This window comes from Aedes albopictus, chromosome 1 (genome assembly GCF_035046485.1).
Source record: "Aedes albopictus strain Foshan chromosome 1, AalbF5, whole genome shotgun sequence".
NCBI classification, from domain to species: domain Eukaryota; kingdom Metazoa; phylum Arthropoda; class Insecta; order Diptera; family Culicidae; genus Aedes; species Aedes albopictus.
Genome location: NC_085136.1, coordinates 311,285,501 through 311,297,793, shown reverse-complemented (window position 1 = coordinate 311,297,793; position 12,293 = coordinate 311,285,501). Strand labels below are relative to the sequence as shown.

At 41.2% G+C, this 12,293-nt stretch overlaps 2 protein-coding genes across 5 annotated transcripts in view; one reads left to right on the top strand and one right to left on the bottom strand.

Moving 5' to 3' along the window:
• The window catches only part of LOC109402379 (uncharacterized), a 489,342-nt gene that overhangs the window by 87,918 nt on the left and 389,131 nt on the right, over positions 1-12,293 (bottom strand). The gene's annotated exons all lie outside the window — the stretch shown is intronic.
• The window catches only part of LOC109402397 (probable multidrug resistance-associated protein lethal(2)03659), a 110,749-nt gene that overhangs the window by 23,775 nt on the left and 74,681 nt on the right, over positions 1-12,293 (top strand). The window contains exon 4 of the mRNA XM_029856758.2: positions 5,137-5,359. Coding sequence (XP_029712618.2) covers positions 5,137-5,359 — 223 coding nt within the window. The remainder of the gene's footprint in view (positions 1-5,136; positions 5,360-12,293) is intronic.

Genomic DNA, 12,293 nt, shown 5'->3' with positions numbered 1-12,293 from the left:
TAATTTTCACTGCATTTCTTGCGAGGCCTCCATGTTAATCAATTGCCGTTTACTAGTATGATTTTTTAGTAAATATTGTTATAATATTTCTCTCAATGTTCTTAGAAAAAGTTATTAAAGATTGGTTATTGTTTCCAAATAGGAGGAAGTTTCCTAAAAGTCATTATAATAACCCAGTAAATTATTTCAAAAATACTTAGAAGATCCTTTCTCAAATTTTAAACACTAGTCATATTCTTTTTGATATTTAAGCATTTGTCTATGAAGTTGTAATAATTTACCGATTATTGTATTTGAAGCATTAAATTTAGAAATCGTTCAAGAAAATTAGAGCAAAGTAATTTTCTTGAACGATTTCTAAATTTAATGCTTCAAATACAATATTCATATCACACTGCACATATTCAGTAAGTTTTTTCTGATGATGATTAACCTGAGGTCGAAATACGTATCTGTCAAAGTATTTTTCATCAAACTGACAGCATGTTCAGTTCATAGATCAAATAAACTATCGCGGTGCACCTGGTTAGGCTTCGAGGTGCACCAAGTGCACTGCAATGCATGCTCAGAAAACCCCTGTCTTAACGAATCCGAGGAAAATTCATTCAGGTATTCTTGAAAGAAATCCCACAGTAATTTCTGGGGAAATATATGAAGGAATAGGGTGCCTGTACCAGTTATCACACTACCTAAGCAATACTATTTCTACAAAAATAAGAAGAAGATCGACGAATGTCATCGATATGTCTAATGATAGATAAGTTTTCATACTTTACATTAAAAATATAGAAACCGAGCCAAAACTACTTTTAGTATTTATTACGGCGTGTGCCAATGAAAGGAACCCTGTACTAGTTATGGACATAATTGTTAATTTGGGTTCCACTTGGCACTTCGCACTATTTACATGTATTCCTTGTGGGATTAGCCATAACTGGTACATTATGGCGAAATAGGGTGCAAGGAGGCGAAAAAGTTAAGAAAAATGAATTATTTCTATCACAATTTGCGCAAATTGTGAAGTTTGAATGATTGCAGCCATCTTTTGTGATCGTGATGTGTTGTTCACGATTTTTTTTTCTTCTTAATTTGCATCACTAAAGGTAGAAAATCAACTATGGCGAAATTGAGGTATTATAGCCATAACTGGTACACTGAGCCTACCTGGAGGAACTCTTGAAGGATTTTCTGTATTAATTTCTGCAGGAATCTCTGGAGGAATCACTGAAAAAAAAACATGAACGGAGGTATTCCTGGAGACATTTTCAATAAAATTATGCGAGAATTTTCAATAGAATGCCTGGAAGAATTTGTTAAAGAATCCACTGGAGGAATTTCTGAAAGACATATCGATGCCTAGATGTATCTGAAAAAGCATCCCTGGAACGATTTTTGAAACAACCCCTGGAGGGTTCTGAAGATTTCTGTGGTAGCTTCCATAGAAGAAGAAATTCTTGAAAAAAAAAAACAAATTTTAAGATATTATTGGAGATATGTTCGAAGTAAGCCTTTAAGAAATCTGACAGAGCTTAAGAAGGAGAATTTCGTGAAAGAATCCTTGGATTACATTACAAAGGGATTTCTTGAGCTATTTCTGAAGGTTCACGTAACGATTTGAAAAGGGATGGGAAAAGTGTGACAGCTTATATACAAATTTCAGAGGTTCCATACATAATATGTGTAACAATGAATTTATTGTTCTTTTCCGGCTATACCAGTCGGTCGGCCAGTATGTTTGAAATAGAAGTAAAAACTTGAAGTATGTTTAGGCAAAGTACGTTTAATTGACAAATTGAGAGATAAATTTGTGAATTGGGATGTTAATTCGAATGTCGATTGTCGTGGGATACGAAACCACGACTCCGTATCGCTAGTCCGGCACTTGAACCAACTAATCCACAGAACAAGTTACGATTCTGCAGAAAAGAAAGTCAAACTGGATTCAAAGCAACACCTTGCGGCCTACGCACAACAAGTGTGAGCGTTTTGTTTTTAGACGTTGATATTACAGCACAACTGACACATACTTCGACACCGACCATCTGATCGGTGCAAGCTCAATATGCGTTGAGCGCTCAACGTGTTCGGACATACGACCGACTAACTGTGAAAATTCATGAAGGAAGTTCATGGAAAATTTGTAAAAGAATCCGGGGAAAATTTTAGAAACTTTGGAGGAATCTCTTAAAGAAAGCATGAAAAAAAAATATCCCTGCATTATATTAAATCAGTAATATACATCACTGATATACATTATTGATACGGTGCAACAACAGGTCCATAAAGGACTGTTCTCTAAAGAACTGATTAAAAAAAAAACCGCGAGTGAACACCTTAAGAACGAAACATCTATGGTGTATCAGGTATCAGTAGGTCGGCTCCAGAGGCACGTTCTCCTCCATTTGGGAAATTTGTGCATCGCCATGCACACGAGCCTATTCATCATTTACCTGACGGAGAAGGGAAGGAAAAAGGATAGGACATGGGAAAGGACAGGTAAGGGAATAGGATAGTCATACTCGTAAAAGCGTACCACAATGGGTTCAAACAGCGCCCTGAGAAGGGCACTGTGATAACGCATAAAACGTGTGAATCTGAAGCTTTACCCAATACTTGGATATCGGAATAGCTGGCTCAAGGCCAATGAAGTCATGTGATGCTCCAGTGAGAGCTAACTCATCAGCCAATTCATTTCCAGCGATGGAAGAATGGCCAGGTACCCATACAAGGTGAACAGCGTTTGCTGAATTCAGCTCCTAGATTTGAGTTCGACAAGCGATAACTATCCTTGACCTGGAGTTGGCCGAAGCAAGTGTTTTAATAGCAGCCTGGCTATCTGAACAGAAGTATATTACCTTGCCCATTACGTGCTGCTGAAGTGCTGATTGCATTCCGCACATAAGAGTAAAGATTTCGGCCTGAAAAACGGTGCAATATCTAACAAGTGAGTAAGACTGATACAGCCTTAGCTCACGGGAATAAACACCAGCACCTGCTCGACTTCTCGAAGGGGAGCCATCAGTGTAACATACGATGCCGTCTGAAATACTTCTTTCCAGATATCCAGATGTCCACTCTACCCGGGAAGGGAATTTCGTGGAAAATGTCCTATATGGGAAATTACAAGCAATCACTTGGAGTAAGGACAATTTTTGTCCCAATTCACAAAAAGTGGAAACAACGAGGTGTGTGTTGATGTGCGGTTTACAGGAGTTTCCTCTAGTAGATCGAGTACCCGTAGACGGTAAGTGCAAGAAAGTGCTTCTTATTTGAGATGAATGTGTAGTGAAGAACGCTCCAGACATCACCATTAAGCACATCCTTTGGAGATGGCCTAATTTTGATTGGACCGTTCTCATTTCGCCCTTTCGCCACCACACAAGACATCCATAGGCCAATATTGGCCGAACAACAGTTGTGTAGATCCATTTGATATACTTGGGTTTTAGACCCTAAGTTGTACCAAAGGTTCGCCGGCATTACCCCAAGGCCATACAAGCTTTCTTGATTCTGAGCTCAATGTGCGGTGTCCAGGAAAGCTTGGAATCAAGAATGACTCCAACGTACTTTACCTGTTCAGTCACATTGATTTCAGAATCAAAGAGACGCAAAGGTCGAACGCCATTAAGGTTTCGCCTTTCCGTAAAAAGGAACAATAGATGTTTTATTCGGATTAACCGGAAGGCCATGTTGGCGTCACCAACCCTCAACTACCTGAAGGGCGCTTTGCATCAGGTCAAAAAGGGTAGTGATACACATACCAACTAACAATGCTAGGAAGTCGTCGGCAAAACCATAAGTAGGAAAACCGCTATTATTGAGTTGCCTCAATAGCGTATCTGCTACGAGATTCCACAAAAACGGTGACAAGACTCCCCCTTGGGGGCATCCACAAACACTCAATTTCGTAATCGCCGCTTGACGCAATGTCGAGAAGAGATATCGGTTTTTGAGCATTTGATGAATCCAATTGGAAATCATAGGAAATATGCCATGACTCCGTGCGGCTTCCAATTGTCAAAGACACCCACGATATCTAAGAAAACACCCAAACAAGATTGCTTTTGAGCGAATGCTTTCTCGATATCGTAAACAACCTTGTGTAAAAGAGTCACAGTGGACTTACCAGATTGGTAGGCATGTTGGTTCACATGAAGAGGCACGTTGACTAAATGAACATCACGGATGTGATGATCCACAATGCGTTCTAAGCATTTCAGAAGAAAACAGGTCAAACTAATTGGTCTGAAATTCATTGCTTCTTCATACGACGCGCGACCCTCTTTCGGAATAAACTTTACAGTACTATCTCGCCAAGATTTGGGAATATACCCTGTAGCAAAACTGCAAACAAGTATTTTTTCCAAACAAGTTTGAAATAATCAAATCCCTTCTGAAGCAGAATAGGATAAATCTCATCTACCCCAGGAGATTTGAAAGGAGCAAAGCTATTTAGTGCCCACTCAATCGATTCTACAGCTACTGTGATAGTGCTCATAGAACTCCAAGCTAAGAGGCAGGCTTCGTCCCTGTTTTGACGTTACGCCAAGAAGAAGAAGAACTATCGTTTAGGAAATGCCAAGCAAATGTCTGATGGTAAAATTGTGTAAATATTTGAAATACATGTCGCTTTTACATTCAAAGAGTTTACAGCACACAGTTCTCAATTATTAACCAAAGAAGCTTTCTAATCCAGATTTATGTGTCCATACGTCATCAGTTTCCAATGACGCAAACAGAAACGAACAACGAGAAATTGCCGCGTCGCCATTGTTTTACGGACGCAACATTCTCAAACAGCTCACATAAATTTTGGCATTCCGTGTCGCCGGTTGTCGTGCTACAATTGAATGAATAATATACGCACTGGGGATCCTTTTAAAATATATGGACTCAAAGGGCCCTCCTAGCCTTATAAGGTGGAGGCCACGTGCTGCCCCGTCGTTGTGACAAATTCCCCTATCTCGGTTATGGCCCTCAGTTTTTCCAAAGCTACGTGCTTTAGCAACTGCGGCACAGAGATATCTTAATTTCGCTCCAACCAACAACGGAGAAAGCAAAGCGACTCAAAATGAATAAGTGATTTCTTCTAACATATTGCGCCTTTATCTGCTCATTCCACCCGCATACACACAGGCCCTCCGGATCACCAAGGCGGCCGGCACCGACGGACTCACCGGACAGGTGATCAATCTGATGTCCAACGATGTGGCCAAGTTTGACACGGCCGTCGGTTTCGTGCAGGACATCTGGAAGGGGCCCATCGAGCTGCTGGTGCTCGGCTTCTTCATCTACCGGGAGATTGGCTTCGCCGGCCTGATTGGCATCGCATTCCTGCTGAGCTTCATTCCGCTGCAAGGTATGTATACGATGGGAAGGTAAAGGGAGAGAGAGTGGGGTGAAATGGGTCATTTGAGCAAAGGACTCGGCTAGGTCATTATATCCTTATATCCTTCGTGTTATTATGCCACCTCCTATCAAATTTCCGTTCATAAAATAAGTTGAAGGCTCGTTTGCCTTCAAAGTATGCGTTCGATTAGTGTAACAGAATCACACTAAACCCTTTATTAGGCCAAGAAAATTAGATGATATTACAAGCAATAATTTGAAATTCAATTTGTTTAAAGGAGGTTCCGAGAATCATTACATAATGTAATCGATTTTGTTTTGATTTTAAGAGAGCTCTGGACAGCTCTTCGAATCTGTTTTGCTTAAGGACAGACTTGTTAGAATCCTAAAATGGCCACCACAATGGCCGACTTTGGTCCCTACTCATGATTTCGAAAGCACAAATCTCTTCGTAAACAAAACCAGCGCAGCTGAGCTTCTTATGTTAAGCTTATTATAAGTGAGCAAGAACAGAATAATAAAATGCACTGTTGTTTGAAGTTTGCTTCTTGAGATTTGTGCATCTGAAGTTCTGATGCATTGTTGAAGTGGGATTTCAAGATGTTTGTCCTTAAGTTGCTTAAGTATTTACATGATTCCCTCTATTACCCAAAATTGTGCCTTAAGAAGGGTTATATTTAGTTTCTCCTAGTGAGAATACTGAGAGATTTATTAGATGCGGCTCATGTCTAAATCTCGTCTTCGGTCATCAAGGGAGCATTGGGTGCATATCAATTGGTGAGTTCGTTCCATTCCAACAATAAGTTGTGAAATTTGCAAAATTTTCTAACACTATAGCATGTATCACCATAAGAGCAATAAAAATGTGATGATCAAGCACGATGTTCATTCAACAAACATTACAACTTCCGTTGCTACAGGTGTCGTTGGAAACTTCTTGTTGAAAGAATCCAAAAGTCAAAACTGTTGGATTTGTGTTGTACTGATTGTGTGTGATACCAACATTTTGGCGTATATTTCATACCAACTCTCCTCTAATATGCTGCTGTCATGTCTTTGTGTATATGCTGTCGTGCCGCAACCAAAGGGAGCAGCACATTTGGCGGACAGCAATGCGAAAGCTGGGTGTCAAAAGTTTGACAGCCGTGCTTATTGGGATCAACGCGTCGTTGGTGTTGGCCTATATTGAATTATGCCCTCTGGACAGATAGGAATAACAGTCACAGATACAGGGGATGGCCAAAATGTTTGGGATAGGCAACTTCTTTTTCTCTCACAAAAAAGTTCAACATGCTATAACTTTTCATAGAGTGCATCAAAAAATCTCAAATTTTGACTGTTTGTCAACCTACTATATGTGCATCATTGGTACAAATTTGGGCTCGATTGAATAATATTTCGCAAAGTTAGAATCGTTCGGGTAAAACACTATTTTTTAGTCAACTCATTTTTGAGCTGTCATATCTCGGAAACCAGTGAACCGAATTGAATGAAATTTTGAACGTACACTAACAATATGTGAGAGCTTCACAAACTATTAAAACATAGGTACTTTTTAAACGTTGAAAAAAGTTATCATGGATTGACACTTTTTGCATTTTTCTCGAACAAATGAAATTTTCTTACATCAACGTCAATAAATTTTAGTGTTGATATTCAAAGATTTTCCATTTCTGTTCTCAAATTATCTCTAATCAGATATATTAGAGCCAATTTAGATTGAAGGAACAACAAATTTAATAATTTTTGTGTGGTATTGTAAATTTGACTTATTTTCCTCTATATTAGTAAAAATTTCAACCCGGTATAACTTAATTCGTCGTGAGAAAATATTACATTTTATAACGTCGTATTAAGTATCAATGTATTGTTGATAAACGTTAAAAAAATTATTCAATTCGGTTCACTGGTTTTCGAGATATGACAGTTTAAAAATTAGTTGTCTAAAAAATAGTGTTTTACCCGAACGGTTCTAACTTCGCGAAAAATTAATCAATCGAGTCCAAATTTATACCAATGATGCACATATAATAGGTTGACAAACTGTCAAAATTTGAGATTTTTTGATGCACTCTATGAAAAGTTACAGCATGTTGAATTTTTTTGTGGGAGAAAAAAAGTAGCCTATCCCAAACATTTTGGCCATCCCCTGTATCTCACAAAGGACAGGTCTGGTGGAATGATTTATATCTCATCAACTACTAACCAATGCGTCGGTCGTCCACTGAGAGTATTAATTTGTGGGATTATTACTTAACTCGCTTCGTGGAAGAGATTCCATAGAGTGAAGAATTCGTCAGTGCAGGAGTTCACAAATATTTTGCATTTTCATCCAACAACTTACTTATCACTTCTTTACCGCCGAGTATTGTATTGAGTATGTCACCTTACATACAGCAAAGACACCAAACGCTCTCCGGTTTACTTGCTCCAACGTCTAAGTCTCGTTGCCGTATAGAGCTACCGGAAGGATCAGTGTCTTATACAATGCAGAATGCACAATGGGTCCAAAGCCGTATTTACGAAGACAAAAATGTTTGTGCCTAAACCTTACGTTTTTGATACATGATGACTTTGGGAATGTTTCTTCATATTTTTCTCATCATTGTGAAATTAGGGTATTCCCTCTAGTTTAGCTGATTCAAACATCTGCTTTTCAATAGTTTTATGTACGCTTACAAAATGTTCTACAAAGATGTAAAAGAACTTATTTGGAGCAAGTTTTCCGAAGAAACCATTATTCTATCTCTTATGTAAGACGCCAAGTTAGTATCAAATTGATTTTAAGAGTTACAACTGATTTTCTATGCAAAAAAACCGTATTTTTAAAATTCAATAAAAAGCTTCAAACAAAAAAGGTACTCACATTTTTTTTACCATCAATAAAACAGAGCACGATCTTTCCAATGCAATTCGGCGATTGAAAATCCATTTGCTCTTTTTTGAGATATGACTTTAAAAAAAAGTGTTTTTTGAAGAAAAAAGCCAATATTTTTTTAACTATGAAAGATAGAACATTGAGCTCTTTGGAAAAAAATATGCGTCAATGACAGTTATAAAAGTGCTCGGAACAATGTTTTACGAGAAACGAATGGATTAACAGTTATTGCAAGAAAACTGAATTTTATGGATCTCCCTACCATGATTCTTTAAAAAAATATATATATAAGTTTAGGAACCATAAGAGATAGGCAAACTTGCTCCAAATAAGTTCTTTTACAACTTTATAGAACATTTTGTAAGCGTACATAAAACTATTAGAAAGCAGATGTTTAGATCAGCTTAACTAGAGGGACCACCCTAATTTCACAATGATGAGAAAAAAGATCGAAAAATATGAAGAAGGAAGGATTCTCCTCAGAATCCTGGAAGGATTCTCCTCAGAATCCTGGAAGGATTCTCCTCAGAATCCTGGAAGGATTCTCCTCAGAATCCTGGAAGGATTCTCCTCAGAATCCTGGAAGGATTCTCCTCAGAATCCTGGAAGGATTCTCCTCAGAATCCTGGAAGGATTCTCTTCAGAATCCTGGAAGGATTCTCGTCAGAATCCTGGAAGGATTCTCGTCAGAATCCTGGAAGGATTCTCCTCCAGAATCCAGGAAGGATTCTCCTCCAGAATCCTGGAAGGATTCTCCTCCAGAATCCTGGAAGGATTCTCCTCCAGAATCCTGGAAAGATTCTCCTCCAGAATCCTGGAAGGATTCTCCTCCAGAATCCTGGAAGGATTCTCCTCCAGAATCCTGGAAGGATTCTCCTCCAGAATCCTGGAAGGATTCTCCTCCAGAATCCTGGAAGGATTCTCCTCCAGAATCCTGGAAGGATTCTCCTCCAGAATCCTGGAAGGATTCTCCTCCAGAATCCTGGAAGGATTCTCCTCCAGAATCCTGGAAGGATTCTCCTCCAGAATCCTGGAAGGATTCTCCTCCAGAATCCTGGAAGGATTCTCCTCCAGAATCCTGGAAGGATTCTCCTCCAGAATCCTGGAAGGATTCTCCTCCAGAATCCTGGAAGGATTCTCCTCCAGAATCCTGGAAGGATTCTCCTCCAGAATCCTGGAAGGATTCTCCTCCAGAATCCTGGAAGGATTCTCCTCCAGAATCCTGGAAGGATTCTCCTCCAGAATCCTGGAAGGATTCTCCTCCAGAATCCTGGAAGGATTCTCCTCCAGAATCCTGGAAGGATTCTCCTCCAGAATCCTAGAAGGATTCTCCTCCAGAATCCTGGAAGGATTCTCCTCCAGAATCCTGGAAGGATTCTCCTCCAGAATCCTGGAAGGATTCTCCTCCAGAATCCTGGAAGGATTCTCCTCCAGAATCCTGGAAGGATTCTCCTCCAGAATCCTGGAAGGATTCTCCTCCAGAATCCTGGAAGGATTCTCCTCCAGAATCCTGGAAGGATTCTCCTCTAGAAACCTGGAAGGATTCTCCTCTAGAATCCTGGAAGGATTCTCCTCTAGAATCCTGGAAGGATTCTCCTCCAGAATTCTGGAAGGATTCTCCTCCAGAATCCTGGAAGGATTCTCCTCCAGAATCCTGGAAGGATTCTCCTCCAGAATCCTGGAAGGATTCTCCTCAGAGTCCTGGAAGGATTCTCCTCCAGAATCCTGGAAGGATTCTCCTTAGAATCCTGGAAGGATTCTCCTTAGAATCCTGGAAGGATTCTCCTTAGAATCCTGGAAGGATTCTCCTTAGAATCCTGGAAGGATTCTCCTTAGAATCCTGGAAGGATTCTCCTTAGAATCCTGGAAGGATTCTCCTTAGAATCCTGGAAGGATTCTCCTTAGAATCCTGGAAGGATTCTCTTCAGAATCCTAGAAGGATTCTCCTCAGAATCCTAGAAGGATTCTCCTCAGAATCCTAGAAGGATTCTCCTCAGAATCCTAGAAGGATTCTCCTCAGAATCCTGGAAGGATTCTCCGCAGAATCCTGGAAGGATTCTCCTCAGAATCCTGGAAGGATTCTCCTCAGAATCCTGGAAGGATTCTCCTCAGAATCCTGGAGGGATTCTCCTCAGAATCCTGGAAGGATTCTTCTCAGAATCCTGGAAGGATTCTCCGCAGAATCCTGGAAGGATTCTCCTCAAAATCCTGGAAGGATTCTCCTCAGATTCCTGGAAGGATTCTCCTCAGAATACTGGAAGGATTCTCCTCAGAATCCTGGAAGGATTCTCCTCAGAATCCTGGAAGGATTCTCCTTAGAATCCTGGAAGGATTCTCCTTAGAATCCTGGAAGGATTCTCCTTAGAATCCTGGAAGGATTCTCCTTAGAATCCTGGAAGGATTCTCTTCAGAATCCTAGAAGGATTCTCCTCAGAATCCTAGAAGGATTCTCCTCAGAATCCTAGAAGGATTCTCCTCAGAATCCTGGAAGGATTCTCCGCAGAATCCTGGAAGGATTCTCCTCAGAATCCTGGAAGGATTCTCCTCAGAATCCTGGAAGGATTCTCCTCAGAATCCTGGAAGGATTCTCCTCAGAATCCTGGAGGGATTCTCCTCAGAATCCTGGAAGGATTCTTCTCAGAATCCTGGAAGGATTCTCCGCAGAATCCTGGAAGGATTCTCCTCAAAATCCTGGAAGGATTCTCCTCAGAATCCTGGAAGGATTCTCCTCAGAATACTGGAAGGATTCTCCTCAGAATCCTGGAAGGATTCTCCTCAGAATCCTGGAAGGATTCTCCTCAGAATACTGGAAGGATTCTCCGCAGAATCCTGGAAGGATTCTCCGCAGAATCCTGGAAGGATTCTCCTCAGAATCCTGGAAGGATTCTCCGCAGAATCCTGGAAGGATTCTCCGCAGAATCCTGGAAGGATTCTCCTCAGAATCCTGGAAGGATTCTCCGCAGAATCCTGGAAGGATTCTCCGCAGAATCCTGGAAGGATTCTCCGCAGAATCCTGGAAGGATTCTCCGCAGAATCCTGGAAGGATTCTCCGCAGAATCCTGGAAGGATTCTCCGCAGAATCCTGGAAGGATTCTCCGCAGAATCCTTGAAGGATTCTCCGCAGAATCCTGGAAGGATTCTCCGCAGAATCCTGGAAGGATTCTCCGCAGAATCCTGGAAGGATTCTCCGCAGAATCCTGGAAGGATTCTCCGCAGAATCCTGGAAGGATTCTCCGCAGAATCCTGGAAGGATTCTCCGCAGAATCCTGGAAGGATTCTCCGCAGAATCCTGGAAGGATTCTCCGCAGAATCCTGGAAGGATTCTCCGCAGAATCCTGGAAGGATTTTCCGCAGAATCCTGGAAGGATTCTCTGCAGAATCCTGGAAGGATTCTCTGCAGAATCCTGGAAGGATTCTCTGCAGAATCCTGGAAGGATTCTCTGCAGAATCCTGGAAGGATTCTCTGCAGAATCCTGGAAGGATTCTCCGCAGAATCCTGGAAGGATTCTCCTCAGAATCCTGGAAGGATTCTCCTCAGAATCCTGGAAGGATTCTCCTCAGAATCCTGGAAGGATTCTCCTCAGAATCCTGGAAGGATTCTCCTCCAGAATCCTAGAAGGATTCTCCTCCAGAATCCTGGAAGGATTCTCCTCCAGAATCCTGGAAGGATTCTCCTCCAGAATCCTGGAAGGATTCTCCTCCAGAATCCTGGAAGGATTCTCCTCCAGAATCCTGGAAGGATTCTCCTCCAGAATCCTGGAAGGATTCTCCTCCAGAATTCTGGAAGGATTCTCCTCCAGAATCCTGGAAGGATTCTCCTCCAGAATCCTGGAAGGATTCTCCTCCAGAATCCTGGAAGGATTCTCCTCCAGAATCCTGGAAGGATTCTCCTCCAGAATCCTGGAAGGATTCTCCTCCAGAATCCTGGAAGGATTCTCCTCCAGAATCCTGGAAGGATTCTCCTCCAGAATCCTGGAAGGATTCTCCTCCAGAATCCTGGAAGGATTCTCCTCCAGAATCCTGGAAGGATTCTCCTCCAGAATCCTGGAAGGATTCTCCTCCAGAA